General features: G+C 34.8%; 1 protein-coding gene across 10 annotated transcripts; it reads left to right on the top strand.

Annotated features, from left to right (window-relative positions):
- Window positions 1-1,384: 1,384 nt before the first annotated feature.
- On the top strand, window positions 1,385-19,243 carry LOC127833229 (carbonic anhydrase 2-like). 10 transcript variants are annotated; one of them, XM_052358389.1, is made up of 10 exons: window positions 1,385-1,439; window positions 11,655-11,741; window positions 12,307-12,349; window positions 13,393-13,416; window positions 13,717-13,908; window positions 14,190-14,311; window positions 16,152-16,244; window positions 16,663-16,777; window positions 17,548-17,657; window positions 18,881-19,243. In XM_052358389.1, the coding sequence occupies exons 2-10, from the start codon at window positions 11,673-11,675 to the stop codon at window positions 18,986-18,988; spliced, it is 876 nt and encodes a 291-aa protein (XP_052214349.1). In that variant the 5' UTR covers window positions 1,385-1,439; window positions 11,655-11,672; the 3' UTR covers window positions 18,989-19,243. The 10 variants fall into 10 exon arrangements, with proteins under 10 accessions (XP_052214349.1, XP_052214353.1, XP_052214354.1 ...); XM_052358393.1 differs by having other exon boundaries at window positions 1,386-1,439; window positions 11,697-11,741; XM_052358394.1 differs by having other exon boundaries at window positions 1,408-1,458; window positions 11,697-11,741.
- Window positions 19,244-19,752: the final 509 nt, after the last annotated feature.

The following is a 19,752-nucleotide window of genomic DNA, read 5'->3' as shown; positions in this document are numbered from 1 at the left end:
GGCCTTGCTCAGTGAAAAAGTGGGTTTAATGCATGTGCGTAAAGTGTCTTTCTAGATAAGCCTGCGCGGACATTTTCCGCGTTTATGATATTTTTTGTTTCGCGGTAAGTGTCGTCTCTGATTAGCCTTTGCGGGAATTTATCAACACCTAGCAAAATCTTGGAGAAAGGAGACCGAAATGAATCATTCCGTATATTGCATTTGCTTATTTTAGAGCAGTCCTCCAAAATTTCGGCTGCGTATCTTAATGAGATGACAGGTTAAGAATGCCTTATGATTTTTTAAATTTCTTTCTTATATTTTTCAAGCTTGAAGTATGGGGGCTGTAGCTCTACCCATTATATTATTTAACCAACAAAACACAATTATATAAAGTCATAAATAAAACATTTATCACATGCCATACCCTGTTTCCGATGCTATATTACCATTACGAATATTTTTATCTTACACATTTAGTATACTTTTTAAGCGTTTTCATTAGCTTATTTTCGTTCGATTGACCAATCGCATTTTGTTATTTTTCTGAAATGACGTTGCAACGTCATATGGCGTCTCGAAATGTAAACAATATTCGGGATTTATCATTATATTTGCGTAAATATTTAATTAATTTGCTCATTTCGAAGCATGTGATAAAAAAGATCTTACACTCGTTGTCATTTCATACCATATTTTATTAAACTCGTCAAGGAAATTCGTTAGTAAGCTAGCCAAATGTTCGCTTACTAACACTATTCCTGAACTCGTTTAATAAAATATGGTAGAGAGATCTATGATATGACAACTCGTGCCAGATCCTATATATACGGTATATACAATATAAACATATACAATACGTTCGGTCACAAATCTTAAATATACATGCATGATGAACCCAACTATTTTGTGATCCTATCATTTCGTATTAATAATTCTGGTTAAGCCTTTTAGTTATATTGTTTAAACTATGCATTTTTTTCGACGTTAATTTACCTGTTTTGTGAGCATCAAAATAATATCAAACGACGAAAATAGTTTTTAAAGATATTTTTTCTGTGTTTGTAAAATACACTTGAACGGTATTGAATTAAATATCGTTACAAAGGAATGAAATGATAGACCTGATTCGATCGTAGGCATGTCATGGGCTCACGTGCTGTTTATGAATTCATTCTATACAAGAATGGGTGCCGACATGACGGCACGAGGGCCTATAGTCCGAGGGCTATTATGCGGCTTTGGCCGATTATTCACGTCCGACCCAGCTTTGCCGTGTTTTATCGTTTATATTTCACACCATCCTCTTTTGATCCTTCACTAAAACGTATTACAGAAACAGCTTTCCGTACTTCATGCAATTGAATGCGCAATTTATGACGTATCTAGTGTGACGTATTTTCTGTGACGAACCACACAAGTTTTAAGCTAGACTAGATTTGAAGGAAAACAATTCAGAGGTGGTGGTTTATTTAACACGTAAATATGTTTAAAGCAACAAACGGATCAAATTTGTATTTCTAATTGTGTGTTTGTCGTGCAAAATTGGTAAATTCGATACGAATATAATAAGACGCTCTGACCAGTCATTCGATTTCGTAACTTGTGTTTATGGTCAGAATGGTTAGAATTCGATATAATCCTTCCAAAGACATTGTCTGATTAAAAATCAATTTAGATACAAGGATGGAAGAACAGAAAATGAAAGTGCATGTTGTTGCTATTTTATTGTTATAAAAATTGGATTAGGCCTAACGTCGTCGTTGAGGTAAGTTGTCGTTTAGGCTTACTATCGATACATTTTGTTGTTGATGATATCTGTTAAAGCTCAAATAGTGTCAACAATCATGTCTATCTAATCCACAGTACAGTTTCAGTTGCATTTGTATGATCCCAATTATGGGCTACGTTTACTTTTCAATATTTTCCATTCTTTCGTTGATTTATGTCTTAATTTAATTGATCTCATTTGGATAAAAATAATCGCGGACGAAATTTTGTTCCGTTGAAGTCGCCCGATCCGATTGGGCGATTCAGTAGAGCTGATATAGAGAATACATGGTTGGAGCCGAGATTAAGAAAGTTTATCTGGTGAAGCTTAGAAAAGAACATATGTAAAACTTTATTGTATTTGATTAATCTTGCTATATTTTAAATTATGCTGTTAAGATATTTCATGAAAGACAAAAAATAATGATAACTGAGTATTTTTACATTACAAAATAATAATGTTCTGGTCGGGCCTCCTACATGCACACAACATTCTTGACGATCGAATAACTTCCAATTGTCTCACGTAAACACCGTTCCACATTTAACTGTTCCCTTTAAATACTTTCAGCTTGAAATTATGAGAAAAAAATGAAAACAAATCGAGAATGTGATATTTTTATTGTTAGAAATGGGAAAAAAAGCAAAACAAAAACTCAATTATATTTATCTCAATGACAACTTTAAACCAATGCTGATAACCATAAAGTTAAAACGATACGCACTTCCATTTTATGTTTTTCCATCCCTTTATCGAAATGAATTTTAAACCACACTATTTTATGATAGCATTATGATGTTTATATCGAATGCTCTGCTCTGACCTAAAACCATCGTCGGATACCCACGGCTGCTGATTACGCTCCGCTCATACATTTAGGAATGGAGAGTAACGTTATGAATAGACCGGGGGTATCCGACGATGACCTAAAACATGACTTACGAAATCGTAATCCTGTCGGAGAGATTTATTTTATTCCTAATTTAAAGGGGCCGTCCAACAGATTTAACGTTTTGGTAAATTGACAACATTAAAAAAAAGTTGTTTCAGATTCGCAAATTTTCGTTTTAGTTATTATATTTTTAAGGAAATAGTAATACTGACCATTTACCATGCTCGTAAATATTTACTATATGCATCTTTTGATGATTTGAAAACCTGAAAATTGTAAAGCGTCGTGCGACGCGAAACGATTGATGAATTTCGAAAGTTCTGTTCTTGTCGTTTTATTTTTGGATACTACGAGGATTGCTTATTTAGGTAAAAAATACATAATATCTAAGCATGAGCAAGGATGGTCGAGTGAACAGGCGGGAGACTTTTTACTCCAGGGGTCAGTGGTTCGAGCCCTGCTGAGGGTTTCTTCTTTTTCCTTTTTTTAAATTGTATTCTTGTGTTTTTTTTATTGGATATTTTAAGTTAAAATGTTTAAATTTATCAATATAAAGCATTTAATGACAAGTTTCAATACATGCCAAAATCTGTTGGACGGCCCCTTTAACAATTATGTATGATAAACATACAATCCGAAATACGTTTCGGATTCATTTCATGCTTAAAAAATATTCGATATAGTTACTTGGAAAACTGCTGTCCCTAAAATCCATAGATTAAAATAGTATGTCATGGAAATGACGTCACACGAGATGCGTCATGAATTGAGTAATCCAGTGAAAGAAATAAAAATACGGAAAGCTGGTTCTGTAATATATTTTAAAGAAGAAACAAAATAGGAAGATGTATTATCTTAACGATAACAATCATGATGCGTCTCAATAAAAGGGGAGGCGGAAAACTACAACGGGCGAGGCATGGTATGGTATTGCGCAAGGGGGGTTAGAGGGTTAGGGTTAGGGTTTGTGTTAGTGTTAGGGGTCGGGTTAGGGTTTGGGTTAGCCTAAACCCAACCCTAACCCTAACCCGACCCCTAATCCTAACCCTTACCCTAACCCTTTTTTGGGGTTATCACCCCTGACCATGCCTCGCCCGTTGTAGTTTTCCGCCTCCCCAATAAAAGACAATACATTTCAAAGGTCAAATACTAGAATATGTTAATCGGCGCGTAGGAATACGTACTGACGGTTGATCACGTTCACATGATCGACAGCAGGAGATCAACTAGTTTATAGTTTGTACGGTCACTACTTTATAAGGTAACAGTTTGCAAAAGAAGCTAGATAATCGATCATATTTGGTATTTTTGTACCTCAGGGCGAACAAAAGTAATCGTTCGTTCGGGACGGTATTGTTTAGATCCGGTTGACAAAATAAGTAAGTGCGCGTAAATTTGAAACAAGTTGTCTTTTTTAAATTATGGATTCTATTTTATTCCACTTTTACAGCAAATTCGGTTGATTAAAGCCCCGCTGATTAAATTTCTGCATTAAACCACGACACGAAATGACGTCATAAATCCAGCGAAATCATCCAGTTAAACTAATTTTGTTTAAATAAAAGGTTTACTGAATAAAAAGTGGGATACATAGAATAATAGATAAGTGTTGATTATAGATCAGGTTTATCTTATTCCGCCAGATACATATCAAGGCCTACTCGCGACGTCATTTTGTTACTTTTAATTTAGCAACGATAAGTTTTATAGGCTGATTATTGGAATTCAAAATAGTTCAACTTGAAAACTAATATGGCAATACATATCAGTATTATTTCACAAGTATTCATGACCTGTACCCGCATAAGCCTTACGCAGTTCCAAGACGCGAACAAAGTTCCATAATAGCGGACACTTGGTCGAAGTATGCATTTTTTTAATGGGTTCCATCATACTTATTATGAGTATTATCATAACACATTTTATAGCTATAATGTCCTGTTGTATGAAGTGTTGTATGACGTTTTAACTCACAGTCACTTAACATACCGCTGTTCCTTAATGGTAAAATTCATTAGAATAATCAACATCTTCACAAATTTAAACGTGTGAAAGTCTTATATTAATGTTTATAACCATTAAATACTGATTATATTGTGTAGTGGTTTGCAAACCTAACACAAGTCGAAAACAGCGACGACTAAACACGAACCAAATATGGATAAATACCTAACGCAATCCAAAATTTGTAAATTTTATAATAAATGTCTTGCATTTTGTGTGCGTGTTTAAGATATTAATAGGTATTACACAGCATGACATTCATCGAAATAAAGAAAACGCTGGTTTACGTCGGCTAGAGCATCTATCTTCCTATTGTAGCATTCGTTTGGAAATCATATGCCGTTTGGTATATGGGATGATAATTATTTTACTGGTTGCATTAAGTGACATTTATATCATTGAAGTAATCTTAATTTTCATATAGATTTTACATCAGTATGGTTACTCAGAAAGCTCCTTATTCAACTCGTTGCAGTTATTAATTAATGATTAAAAACCGTATTTTAACTAAAATAAATTGCCATTCATTGACGAAAAAATAAGCTACACTATTGTATTTACAGTACAAAGAAAATCGTGTAATTATCCATATTTGTTTTCAGCCCAAATAAAGATCTTTATAAGTCGGTATCACTTTTTTAGCTTTTGTCAGATCTTCCGTTTCAATTAGTCATTGCGTTCGGGTTTTATCAACCATTATCTCGATCGGTACTTAGATTTCCATGTTCTCATAGCATTCACTTTGAATGTCATTTGTTTGAATAAGAAGTGTGATAAAACAAACTATAAATGAGCCTTTCTTATAGTATATATATGCTGAAAAACAGCGAAATTATATGGTCACTTAAGACTCTTAAGAATGTGTTAAATTGTTGTTGTTTTTTTTACAAATAAATTATTATATCTTAAACTGATCTTATGGAGATCTAACAGTTTACAGGTGTCTATCGCAACCGTTGTCTATTTTTGGTGTTTTAACTTCATATACACTTATATTTGTTAATGCAGCATCAACATACTAAAACAATATCCCGGAAAGAGAAAAATAATGCATCTGAATATCAACCGTACTTTCGTTTTGACAACTGACGACAGAACTAATTCGATTTACGATGTGAATCTAAATTTAGTTTTAGTGCAGATTAGTTCATTCGACACAAAAGGCACCATTTTGTTGTACGGATCATTTCGGCTTAGAGGACTTTCCAGTCATTTAAAATATCGAACATAATATATATTTTTTATAAACAACTGGTAGCAAGATAAGTTGAAGATAATTAGTCAGTCACCACATTTTAACAATTTCTTTTGACCTGTGAATTGTTTTCAACTCAATACAACATTTAAAAATGCCCATAATATCACTTTAATATCTGATAATGTTCCTAGTTATTTTATGTTACAACACAATGTTTACGCAATGTAACGACGCCATATAAGTTGAAACAAATACTTATACGACCCATTGCTACAGATATTACAACAAAACACATATACAGTAAGACAATTAAAATAAAAGGTTAAGCCGTCTTTCCGCCGCAATCCTGGAAACGATATTCGCGGAATTGTTTTATGATTACATAAAAGATACGCAAACGATGGGTCTATTGTTTTATGATAATAACGTTAAAGTCAACGATTAAAGTAACATAAGCATTAATTAAAAGCAATATTTTGCCGTCGTCATTTCCCGCCGTCATGTTTGAACTGCTATACGTTCGTCGAATTGCGTTGGGTTTATCCGGGTACAGGCTGTTTTCAAAGTATCTGATAACTAATATACATTATAAATATTTATCACATGCCATACCCTGTTTCCCATGTAATATATCCATTACATATTTTTTTATCTTACACATGTGTAATATAATGTTTAAGCGTTTTCATTTGCTTATTTTCGTTCGATTGACCAATCGCATTTTGTTATTTTGCTGAAATGACGTTGCAACGTCAAATGACGTCACGAAATGTAAACAACTTTCGGGGTTTTATGTTTGCGTAAAAAATTATTTAATTTGCGCATTTAAAAGCATGTGATAAAAAAGATCTGACAATCGTTGTCGTGTCATACCATATTTTATTAAACTCGTCCAGGAATTCGTTAGTAAGCTCGCCAAAGGCTCGCTTACTAACAACATTCCTGAACTCGTTTAATAAAATATGGTATGACATGACAACTCATGCCAGATCCTATATATACATGTTTTCCAAATTGATATAGGGTTCCTGCATAACAATAGTGTTATGGTTGAATGTTAAATCTGGTAAGTAAGAAAGTAAGTAAGTAAACTGTTTATTATAGTGACATGTGAACATTGTACATGTTAACAACCGGCCCATCTGGCATATACGTCAACTGAATACAAACTAATGTCAGACAATGATAATGATCATTGTGTAAATGATAATGCCGTTGACGTGAAGTCTCTTTTCGGTTCAATATTGATGTTTCATCGTGCAATGTGAACGTCGTCGTGTATATTTGCTGGAATGACTCAACAACAGCTACACAAGAGTCACTGCGACACAATAATGAAGAGCTGATATAGTGTCTCCAAATACTATATGTAAGCACGTACACGTACTAGTGGAAATGTGCCTATGGGACAATATATTATCTGCATTTTGACCAAGTGTGTATTTGGACGTTCATGAGGTCCTTCCTCACCTGAGGCTGCATTATGTGACGACCCGGAAAGGTATGCGATTTTATTGCGGAATTGTGTACCGCGCTAAGCCGACAGCAAATTACAGGGTAGAATGTTGATAACCGATTTCTGTTCACGAACAGCGAAACAAAATACCTCTCCTATAAATACTATGGGAACCCTTGTTTTATCTCGCGGCCATCCGTTATCTGACGATATCACGCACGATTTCAGCGTGTACGCCCGGTTGAGTCCAATGGACATGATGTCGCACGTAGAAAACAAGTGAATCATGATTGAAAACATCGATATTTATGACAGCTTTTTAGATAGAAGTGGATAAAACGTTAATACATATAGATGTTTAAAGTCAGTGACTCTGTGATATGTATCAGCGTTTAACGGAAACATGATAAGAGTTAATTGCGAGTAAGCCTTTTCACACATGGTACAGATTTTCCAATAACTATATTATTTCTTCATGGAATTTAAAGCCCCCAAAAACACTCAAAATCAACCAATATTTCGTAAAATTGTTCGTACAATAAAGATAAAATATACAAATCAGTGTTCCTTATAGCAAAAGCCAAAGTTTCAAAGCTAGATGTGGTATGGTAATGTAGATTTAACGAGATACAAAATGCTCGTTTTTATTTGTTCTGTGACAATATATTCCATTCGAATTTTACGTGACGATATCCGAACATATACGAGCGAACGCGACATTGGCTTCGGGCAGCGTCGGAAGCACGAAGTAGTTCTTATGAGAATGAGGCGGACTATATTTAAGTCGAAAGTACACATCCTTCTTTGCCTAACGCTTTCTTTATTTCTATTCTATTTCTTATAATAATCTCCAGAATCTCCAGAAAACCCGGTTTGGAGGCACTCTATCTGTCATTTCTTCCATATTTTGAGGCACTCTATCTGTCATTTCTTCCATATTTTGAGGCACTCTATCTGTCATTTCTTCCATATTTTGAGGCACTCTATCTGTCATTTCTTCCATATTTTGAGGCAATATCTAACGCACCATCAGCATGTTTTAAACATAATAGAAGTGAAGATGCGCTTGCCTAATTGAGTCGCGTTCTGAGAAAACTGGGCATACTGCATGAGTGTAAAGTGTCGTCCCCGATTAGCCTGTGCAATCCGCACAGGCTAATCAGGAACGACACTTTCCGTTTTGATGACATTTTTCGTTGAAATAAAGTCTCTTCTTAGCAAAAATCCAATTTAGGCGGTAAGTATCGTCCCTGATTAGCCTGTGAGTGTGCGGATTGCACAGGCTAGTCTGGGACGACACTTTACGCACATGCAGTATACCAAGCTTTCTCAGGAACGCGACTCAATTGATAAAGAATATAGGAGAAAAACTACTATTAAAAACATTACATGTATATATATATATATATATATATATATATATATATATATATATATATATATATATATATATATATATATATGAAAAAGAGTTTTGTTTTTTTTGGAATTTCATCAATAACTAAAGTAAGTAATAACACGTTTTAATCCTGTTTACATATGTGTACGTAAGATCTTCCACTGTTTCTTACTCATGCTATTTTTTATTGATATGTTCAAACATTTTGCAGCCATATTCAAGCACGATGATATTTTATGACTATGCAAATTTAAACCATCGTTCGATTTGAAAAACAACATCAGTCAGTACATTGGGAAACCATATCATTAGATACATCAGTTTATGTTACTAATGAGCTGAGCGTCATCTGGGATCTCTATTTCAATGCTGAAACATTTGAATTTGCAATGAAGTTGAGAATTGGTTTTACAATGAGATACGACCAGATAGAATATGATTTTTAAGACAGACAAATGCTTCCATTGATAATATTTTAAAACAACCGCCATGATACACTTATATAGCCATCAATGTCGTGTAAAACGATAGTTTAATTACATGTTGTTACATATAATCAACTTGTTAAATCCAACTTGGTAGTTTTTAAATTTTGTGTCATTGCACTTGAACAGTAAATAATAAGAAATCGATGCATATTATAAAGTTGGCGAAAGTACGCATATCATCGCGTCGTGCGTTTCTGGAAAGACCCTTCTGTGTCAGTGGCTGGCTTTGTAAACACCATTGCTTTCTACGCATGAACATCAATGGCGAAAATAGTAAGCTATTTAAACAAAAGTCGAAAATCTCAATAAAATTGAATCCTTACGTTATATAATATGTTCATAAATATTTATATATTTGACATTTTTTGTCAAACAATGTATAATTATGAACCGTGATGTGAAGCTAGCAAAACACGTGTTTCCGACCAACATAGTATCACATGTAACAAATCTGTGGCAAAACAGTTTTTTCAGGCTCTAGGCGGTCTTTGCAGGTACAAGTAATGTGTGCATATAATGTACGACAATTATCGTTTAATCAAGCGATAATTTATTCAGAAATATCGACACAGAACTTTTACTAATACACCTATTGCACTTTACTGTATGTACGGAATACCGTTAGTGCCATCGTGGTTACGCATTAAAATCCAGAGGGCGACAATGCGATAGTGCGTTAGTACGATGGCGACAACGCGATAGTACGATGGGGATAATGCAATAGTACGATGGCGACAATGCTCTAGAACGATGTCGACAATGCGATAGTCGAACTGTCGTCATCGTATTATTGAATTGTCGCCATCGTACTTTCGCACTGTCGCCATCGTATTGTCGCACAGTCGCATTGTCATCATCGTACTGTCATATTGTCGCCATCGTATTATCGCAATGTCGTCATCGTATTATCGCACTATCGCCTGTCGCATAGTCGCCATCGTACTATCGAATTGTCGACTATCGCCTTCCGGTACACAAACTATTCTTATTGCAGAAACAAAATAGATGACTATAAAGATGTACTTTGAAAGAGGTTACAGATATAATGAAATCAAATTCTTCTTAAGTTATAGAATTGTATGTATTGTGGGTATTGATGTAAGGTATGCCGAACTGTAAAGTATTTTTAAAAGTGGTTCCATCTAGGAAAAAATACGATGTAGGCATGTGTACCGGAAGGCGATACACGACAATGCGACAGTACGATGACGACAATGCGACAGTGCGACAATACGATGGCGACAGTGCGATAGTACGATGGCAACAGTGCGATAATGCGATGACGACAGTACGATAACGCGATAGTACGATGGCGACTATCGCATTCGCAAGCGTAGTATCGCATTGTCGCCATCGTACTATCGTACTGTCGCCATCGTACTATCGCATTATCGCCATCGTATTGTCGAACTGTCGTATTGTCGTCATCGTACTGTCGCGTTGTCGCATTGTCGCCATCGTACTATCGCACAATCGCATTTTATCATACCACCGCATTGATATCTGCCTGATATAACGTTGCCTGATATATTTTTTATATCATGGTCAACAGGAAGTTCTTATATCAGTCAATGTTTGGAGTAACGTGGGATTTGCAATAAAGTCAACAATTTCTAGTAACATGAATCAGGTTCAACAAAACAAACAATTTGATACCAAAAACGTACATATATTATTCTAGTTTAAATTCATAAATCACAAAAACATTTTTTTAAATCACCACCGCCCGAACTACAGAATTTAATGACGTCATCAATGGGACAATAAATCTTAAATATCGATATAGTCATTGCACTCGCAAGTTTTGCACAGAAAGTCAAGATAAATGATTACTGTATGCTAATCCTTTACTATTTAAACAAACGATTTAACACGCTTATGTCAATATTGACACCATCATCAAAATGTCAATTTCAATACACATCTCAAAATGGCGTCTCCAAACTATTCGGTGAAGTGTGTTCTTCGATTAAATTTGTCGCTGCAGTCCATTCCTGATCTACAATTCAAGACGTGTATAATTAAATGGGGTGTACTCTTCCCGTTCGTAGTGCAAACAATTTTTAATCTCTAAACGATGTTTAAAATAAGCGATTATCCGTGTCGTCTTTTCGAACGCCGTTGCTACATGTATGTCAACGTGTAAAAGACGGATCAGCAAAATCAGCGGGGATCCGTACATTTTAAATATAAAAAATGGATTGGTTTGCAGATTTTTAGAAAATTGTGGTATGATTAACAGAAAAACAGGTTACTGTCCCATCGTATTGTAATATATCAGGCTCGGCACGAATAAAATAACGGCTTGGCAAGCCTTGCCGTTATATTATTCTAAGCCTCGCCAGATATATTACAAAACGATGGAACAGTAACCTGTTATTCTCTATGTCGCCCTCTGGATTTTAATGTGTAACCACGATGACCCTAACTGTATTCCGTAGTACTGTATGTGAATGTATTACTTCAGAGCCGAGGGATAGTATAAATGTGGAGAACATTTATGTTTAAGCCACAAGTCAACGAACAATTGGGAATGAAGTTGTCAACGTACCTGGTAAGTAATTTTAAATACACCTGGTAACTACTACTACTTCTACTACTACTTCTACTGCTTCTTCTACTACTACAACAACAACAACAACTACTACTACTACTACTACTACTACTACTACTACTACTACTACTACTACTACTACTACTACTACTACTACTACTACTACTACTACTACTACTACTACTACTACTACTACTACTACTACTGCTACTACTACTACTACTACTACTACTACTACTACTACTTCTAGTACAACTACTACTACTTCTACTACTACTACTACTACTACTACCACAACTACTACTACTACTACTACTACTACTACTACTACTACTACTACTACTACTACTACTACTACAACTTCTACTAGTACTACTACTACTACTACTACTTCTACTACTACTACTACTACTACTACTACTACTACTACTACTACTACTACTACTACTACTACTTGTACTACTACTACTTGTACTACTACTACAACTACTACTACGCGTACCATTTTTGCGATGCGTTTTCTTAGAGACAGTTTGTTAAAAAAATAATGTATCTCTTTTTTCAGATTTTAGTGCATATGCATGTTTCCGGCAGAGTTTGGGCGTCTGGTAATTATAAATATAATTATAATCTTCGTCATCATGTTCAATTTTTTTTAATAAAATCAAAATACTTCTTTAAGGTGTACTTAGGATTATAAATATTAGTTATATTTAGTAACAGTAAACAGTAGTACACAAATTGATAAATACAATAATACAACAACAACAACAAAATATGTGAACTTTATGCCAATTAAACCAATTGCTTTTATTTCTAAAGCAGCGCTAATATATATATAATATATATATATGTATATATATATATTGTTTAGGATGTGCTTGAAAGTATTTTTATCTGTATTTGGATCTGTAGTCAGAACATTAGGAATTTGATAGCGTATGTTGTTTTCTTGCGATACAACAGAGGTAATATTACTATTGGATATGTAATTTATCGCAGCCCCGTAATGTCCTCATAGAATATATTTACTCAAAGGTTAGTAATGTTACCTACATTTGCGTACGAATATGGATTTCACCAAGGTCAGTCAATCGTGTTTAATTAGATGCATTTGAAGAGGTGAACGCCTTTATGGTCTGGAAGAAAAGCCCGATAAAATATTTGTCAAACTGGGCTCATTTTGGCGAATATATTACCTTAAAAGGAGGTCATATGTATTTAAGACAGTATAGCGCAACAAAAATAAATCATTCCTGTAGTAGTTTCGTGTTGTTGTTTAAAAAAAATCACATTGTATCGCATAATAGTAATGGTGACCGTTTTTTCTTGCTATATTTTACAAAATATTTTTTAATGTGATATTATGGTGCATGGATTTAATATGCTAAGTCTTGATCAGATAATATACGCGTTATTTAGATTCAATTCTGACATACATGTCGCTACATTTCATTTATCAGCAGTTTAACGTTGTTGCGAGGAGTCGGATACATATGTCTGACTAAGATTAGACTGATCAAACAAACCTCCTTTTTAAATTATTGTAAACGTTAGTCAACATGCAATGTGCATTGTAAAACCGTTTATTGTTTCTCGAGATTGAACCTTAAAACAGCCATATTATTATTTTGATGGTTTCTAATTTCAGACTGGGGATACACGGAGGAAAATGGTATGTTGTCTAACATGTTTCTCTTTAACAAACGATACATGTTTATAGTCGTCTTATAGACACAGTTATTATATTTCTTAAATTCTAAATGTCTTCTATAAGATTGTATTTTTTTAGTGTGTACACAATATTCTTTCATACAATTGCCATATGACATGCATATGGTTTAATTTTCATATAAAGCGACCCGTAACCGAAAATTGCTTCCTTAAAAAAAATGTTTCTTTTCATCTGTCAGCATTTTTTCGTGGAGTTCGTGCATTTTTAATAGTTCACGCCCCAATTTACTTTTTAACACAGGGCCCCATACCTGGCAAAAGAATTATCCGATCGCCGTGAAGGGCCGCCGTCAATCACCGATCAATATCGTTTCGCGAAATGCGAAGTACGACTCTGATCTCACCTTCCTTAGCATCGCCTACACACCGGAAGACGAGGTTGAGCTGAAGAATAACGGACACAGCATTGAGTGTCAGATCACCAAGACCGGGTGTAAGCACGTAGCCATGTTAACGTATCCATCTTATATGGGGAATGTTTCACTCAACTTTAGTGGGTTCCTTTCGTTTTTGTGTTATATAAAAATTGGGACTATGGTTTGTGTGATTGGCATTTGGTAACTGTACATATATAACTTGTTACATACACATGTTATATTCTCACATGTCGTGCACGAAGTGTTATATTTACAAATAAAATAATGTAATCAATGTGCATGTTGATGCAGATATTAACTTATTAGCGTTTGTAATTGTCCTACCTTCTTACCCCAGATTTGACTGGTGGTCCCCTTGGCAACCAAGAATTCACGTTGGCACAGTTCCATCTGCACTGGGGAGCAGACGACACACGGGGATCGGAGCATACGATTGACGGAAAGCAGTTCGCCGCAGAGGTACACATGTGAAACCGGTTTTATCGAAAAAGTCTGCGATGAATACTGAGGATACATTTTCCAAAATTATGCAGTAGTTAAACATATTTGAAACCAGAAAATTTTACCGTGGCGTTAATAACATGAATATACATTTTAACTCGAAAACACGACAATGTAAATAAGCATAGGGGCGACATAGAAATAAAATCAGTAATTTTAAAATCGAATTTTATTCTCGCGGAAATATCTCGTCAAGAATCTTAATTCTTAACTAATCATGATTGGGCTTGAAGCTTTTTCCAAAATAAAACTGTTAACATACTCAGACTAACTAACAATTATTTTGCTGAATAACTCGTATGATTTGCGTGGCTTAAATACCTTTTAATAATCTGTCATTTTCTCTTTTGTATAGCTTATTGTAAGTTGGGTGGTATTTTAACCAGTTATTTTGTTGGATTGGGTAGTGTCGGGCGGCCGGCCGGACGGTGTCCAGCAGTTGGGTTCAGGTCAATAATGCTAGTTTGTAAAGAAATTTTTTGATGAAATGTTGCATATTTCAAGTTAACCTAGATACCTGTCTTTGTATGAGCTATTTTGTCAGTTGGTTCAAGGTCATAGGTTACTGTAACAAATAATAGAAGAACAGCAAACAGGTGGTTTCCAGTCTAAAATGTTAATGAAATCACATTAACAGTAAGTAAGTTAAAGGTCATAGCCATTATAACTAAAAATATACAAATGATTCCGCTCATTAACGTAAGTTTATATAGAGTTATTTACACTGAATTTTTGTGTATAGGTACATGGTAGCTTATATGCAGACATATGAAGGGAGTTAATGCTGGGCCGGTCTGGCTAAGGCTAAGATAACTGTTACTTTAAATAGAAGAACGGTTTCTGAAAAGTAACTTGAGTTAAAGGCCCTATAAAGGTGTCAAATCCAATTATTATGCATATAAACTTGCCTAATTTTTACCGGATTTCAGTTACCCTTGCATAAAAAAGGCTAATAACACAGCTGGGGTGCAACGTTGTCAAGAAGTATTGAAGATATACCCGTTTCATAATTGGACGAAATGTTTACAACTTTGCAACTAACGTGATGTGTAGCCCCAACGCGGTGACGTATGCTAAAATAGCCAAAAGAACATTCACTTTTAATTCTATTTAAAACAACTTTTTACCAGCAAAAAGTAACTAATGAGATCACTACAAACGTTTTGACCATTATAAGAAGAGACATACTTTGTGAGTAATACCGGAAAACAATGACAATCAACGATATATTTTTAGTGACCTGAGTCACTTTCACTTTCACTTTCCCGAGTAAACAGCGATGTAAATAAACTGATTGTTTGTAAACACGATTGACTTGGAGGACACTGTATTTTGAGCTCAATACAAGTTGTATTGCTCATATTTTTTGGTAATGTCCAATAACATATACATATTGTTTTTTGATAACCTTTATATATAAAATACGGAAAAAATATTTAAAAATCGGTAAATAATTACGGATCTTCACCTATATAGAGCCTTTAAGTAAGAGATATTGTGGTAAAAAGTATGTAGGTTAAAATTTAATTAATGTATACCATAGTAAGGATAGACTTTTGATCAATTGAGTCTATGGAATGTTTACGCTACGAAAAAACACTTGTTTCCGCTCAATAACTTCAGGTTACTGCTGATATTGTGTGTGCATGTAGCTTATATGCGGACCTAGCGTGATATTGCACAATTATTTTATTAAATTACTTGAACGCTAAAATATGGTATTGTGGCATTGGCATGACTCTCCTTAAAATATGCAACCACACAATATGTTCGTCCATTCCCCGGTTCTCCATTGCAGCTTCACCTCGTCCACTGGAACACTAAGTATGACAGCTTCGCGGAGGCTGCGAACATGAGCGACGGACTCGCCGTTCTCGGCATTATGATCCAGGTGGCAGGAAGCGCCCGACTAGCCGGTGTGGTGGTCGGAAATTAAAGCGCGTTTTTATCTTTATATTGAGTCTGCAAGAATATCTTTGATAATAATAGGAATCTTGCTCATGAAACCCACATTTGTGAAAAAAAAACACACTTTGTTAGGAATGTTCAATGTCTCTTAAAAAATGTTGAGAGTGGTAATATATCTCATTCAAGAATATTAAAACTAATTTAATAAACCGGGTCACACATGAACGACATGCGCGTTATGCTTGTTTTTCTTTTAAATTTATTAATTGAAGTGGTTTAATAATACTAAAAAAACGTATCACTTTAATTATATTGTCATTTTCGTTTCATGCAGTTGTGAAAATTCAAGCATTTTCCAAGCGTGCCGGTGTTCATTGACGCTTTCTCCACAAAAATTTCAGTCTGGCGAGGAGCATCCCTTCTTCTCCGTCGTGTCGGACAACGTATACGGTTTGATTCAACCCGGTAGCATGGTGACCATCCCCAGCTCCCTCGACCCTATCGACCTGTTGCCAGGTGAGCACACGACATTCGCACCAGGCGTATTCACATTGGAATGTTTTGTGTTTCCTTTATCTTTTCCCTTCCCTTTCACATATTCCTTTACATTAGACCACATCATTACCTCACCCTATCTATATATGAACCGGGTTCTAAGAAAACCTGGCTTTATGCCTACATGCGCGAAGTTTCGTCCCATATTAGTCTGCACAAGCTTATCAAGGACGACAACTCAGCTCTTATTTCATTTTTCGTTTAAAAAAGTCTCTTCTTACAGAAAAGTCAGTGTAGACGGAAAGTGTCGTCCCCGATTAGCCTGTGCGAACTGCACGGGCTCATCTGAAACGACACCTTACGCACATGTAGCAAGTCCAGTTCTCCCAATACGAGGCTCATCTTACCGTTCTTAACTTATTCCCGATTTTTGTAAGTTCTGTTTATTAATTCCGAATATCTGTCTTCTCTTTCTTATCTTCCATCTCTAAGAAATATTTTTAATTTGAATCCTTATCGCCTTTATCTGTGTCTTGTTGATCTTTTTTTCTCTTCTTGCTCCGATTCCTTGCCCTTTTAATCTTGTAGTGATCATATATCTGTTCTTCTTATTAGTATTATTATTTTAATCGTATTTGTGTTTAACATCATATATAAACTCCTATTTCTGGAAGAATGAACATTGATGTAATTCGTACACAACTAATATCGGAAGAATCATAGTTGCGGTGTAAGTCAGTTACTGTAAAATGATGTTATATCTCACATGTTATGTAACGTCGATATTACAGCCAACATCGACGACTACTGGACGTACGAGGGCTCTCTCACAACACCGCCCCTCTATGAAAGTGTCCAGTGGATTGTCTTCAAAGAAGCCGTGGCGTTCTCTTCCAATCAGGTATGAATGATCTATAGCTGTATTTGAAGGAATACTTTTAAAGTTGGTTCCAACTTTAGTGAGTCTAGTAAGTTAATTATGTAGAAGTGCTGGGACACTCCGGCTCCGCACATTATGCAGACTCAGGTGCCAAAGGACCTTCAAAACTTCGAAACAAATACACATCTAAAGCTTTTACGATTGGCGAAACTATTCGATGATTCGATTTGATGGTAAATCGAATATTTAAATATCAATTCGAATATAAGCAAATGTAAAAAATAAGCTATTTAAACTTCAAACGTGCGGTATGGACTTCCACTGAATAAACATGTGTATTGCTCTGCCTTTGCCGGTGATCTACATCACGTTAAACAATACTTATTACGGAATGATTTGAAATATCTACATAATTATATTAAGTATTAAGGAACGTTTCAAGCATACTGATGACTGTCGATAGTTTGTGCGATACTGTTATCAGTTTTACATTTTGTTTTATTAAACATTTGTTCCTTATAAGGACACACAGACCATGCAATTGTTCACGTATAGCGGTTAATCCACATAAGCGCGGTCGTATATTGCTGATTAACATCTTAAGATCTCGACGTAATCTGATTTAAAATTATGCAATGGGCGTGATACTGTGTTTGAGCATACGGTAATCATGCATGATATGGAGTGAAGCACTAGAAAAAAATCGAATAAGCAACATTCTCATTAAATGGTGTGTGTTTGCTAGATAAGCGCTGCTGGTAAATACATAGGAACCTTTAAAGTCGTGGTCAGGATTATCGCGACCCGACATGAAATCCATATCCATAAGAACATTCAATTTAAGTTCAGTAAAAATGTGTTCGAGACGATTTTCAATACGGTATCGAGTTCCATAGCGTATCACCCAATTTTCACTAGATGTAGTTTTGGTCCATGCACACACGCATGCACACATATATTTATATCTTATCATACGATCTGACTGAGAAATTAAGTTTTCTTTCAATAAACCCCCATGTTCTAAAACATTCAAAATACCGTTTTGAACCTCAAAACTTTAATGGTTAAAGGATCAATAACAGATGGTATTTGCAACTTATATTTCACATTGTTTTATAATAAACCAATGCATTGCTTTTGATCACAGTTGCGAACTAAGACAATGGTTTGAAAACAACATTAAAGCGAGTCGTTTAAGTTTCTTTGTTTTCTCTAGAAATTAATCACTTTAATCTGCCTTTCAGCTGGACGCTCTTCGGAGTCTCATTGATTCAGACGGCAACCCCATGCAGGACAACTTCCGGCCTCCCCAACCACTTAAAGGGAGACACGTCAGGGCCTCCTTTCAATGAAACAACGTGTATTAATTTGACGCATACATACGTTTAGATTACACATTATAATATTTTATTCATCTTTTAACAACATAAGTCTTATTATACAACGAAGCTCATAGTGATACAATGCAACTATTTGTTCAACAATGTTTGTTAACTACCCAAATTGAGTGTCATTGTAAATTTAAGAAAGCATTTTTTTGTTAACACGTATTGTTTGTAGTATTATAAAAACGTGTGTTCGATGAAGAATAGATATTGTTGAATTCATGTTTATGTTTCGTTTTTATCCTTTAACTCTTTATGTTGTTTTATTTTTCTAAATAGGTACAGGCACCATTTATATAAAGAGCTAATAACTTTATGACAAAATTTGACAGGATTCTCTGAATTCTATTTGAGAATATGGCATATGTGTATGCTTCTTCTTTTGGGCAAGGTGAAGTTATTTTTGTGTAACTATGCAACGTAATAAAAACAAAATACCACACTTATTAGAAAGAGCAGGATATCAAAGTTAGGAAATGTATTTAAATTTCCTGGATCTTAAACTCAATGAAGCTAAATGATATCATTGCATAAGTTCTCGACTGTATAATGAGTTCAACTTTTATGTCATTAGAAAGGAATTATATAAACATCAATTGATTTTTCAAATCAACAGCTATCTTTAAGACTTTAATAGCAATTTGGATTAAAATACATTTTTTAAGAAGAGTACACAATGATATGTAGTTAATTTTTGGCTTACTATATTATCAGTATTATATTAAATTATT

This window comes from Dreissena polymorpha, chromosome 6 (assembly GCF_020536995.1).
Source record: "Dreissena polymorpha isolate Duluth1 chromosome 6, UMN_Dpol_1.0, whole genome shotgun sequence".
Taxonomy (NCBI): domain Eukaryota; kingdom Metazoa; phylum Mollusca; class Bivalvia; order Myida; family Dreissenidae; genus Dreissena; species Dreissena polymorpha.
Note: the sequence above shows the minus strand (reverse complement) of the source record. Positions and strands in the feature narration are given on the sequence as shown.

Excerpts from the sequence above, each read along its gene's own strand:
- LOC127833229 (XM_052358387.1), top strand. The coding sequence starts at position 1,691 with ATGTTGTTGCTATTTTATTGTTATAAAAATTGGATTAGGCCTAACGTC. Across the intron at positions 1,748-11,696 it reads GGCCTAACGTCGTCGTTGAG|CCACAAGTCAACGAACAATT; the intron begins GTAAGTTGTCGT and ends TTTATGTTTAAG. Across the intron at positions 11,742-12,306 it reads TGAAGTTGTCAACGTACCTG|ATTTTAGTGCATATGCATGT; the intron begins GTAAGTAATTTT and ends CTCTTTTTTCAG.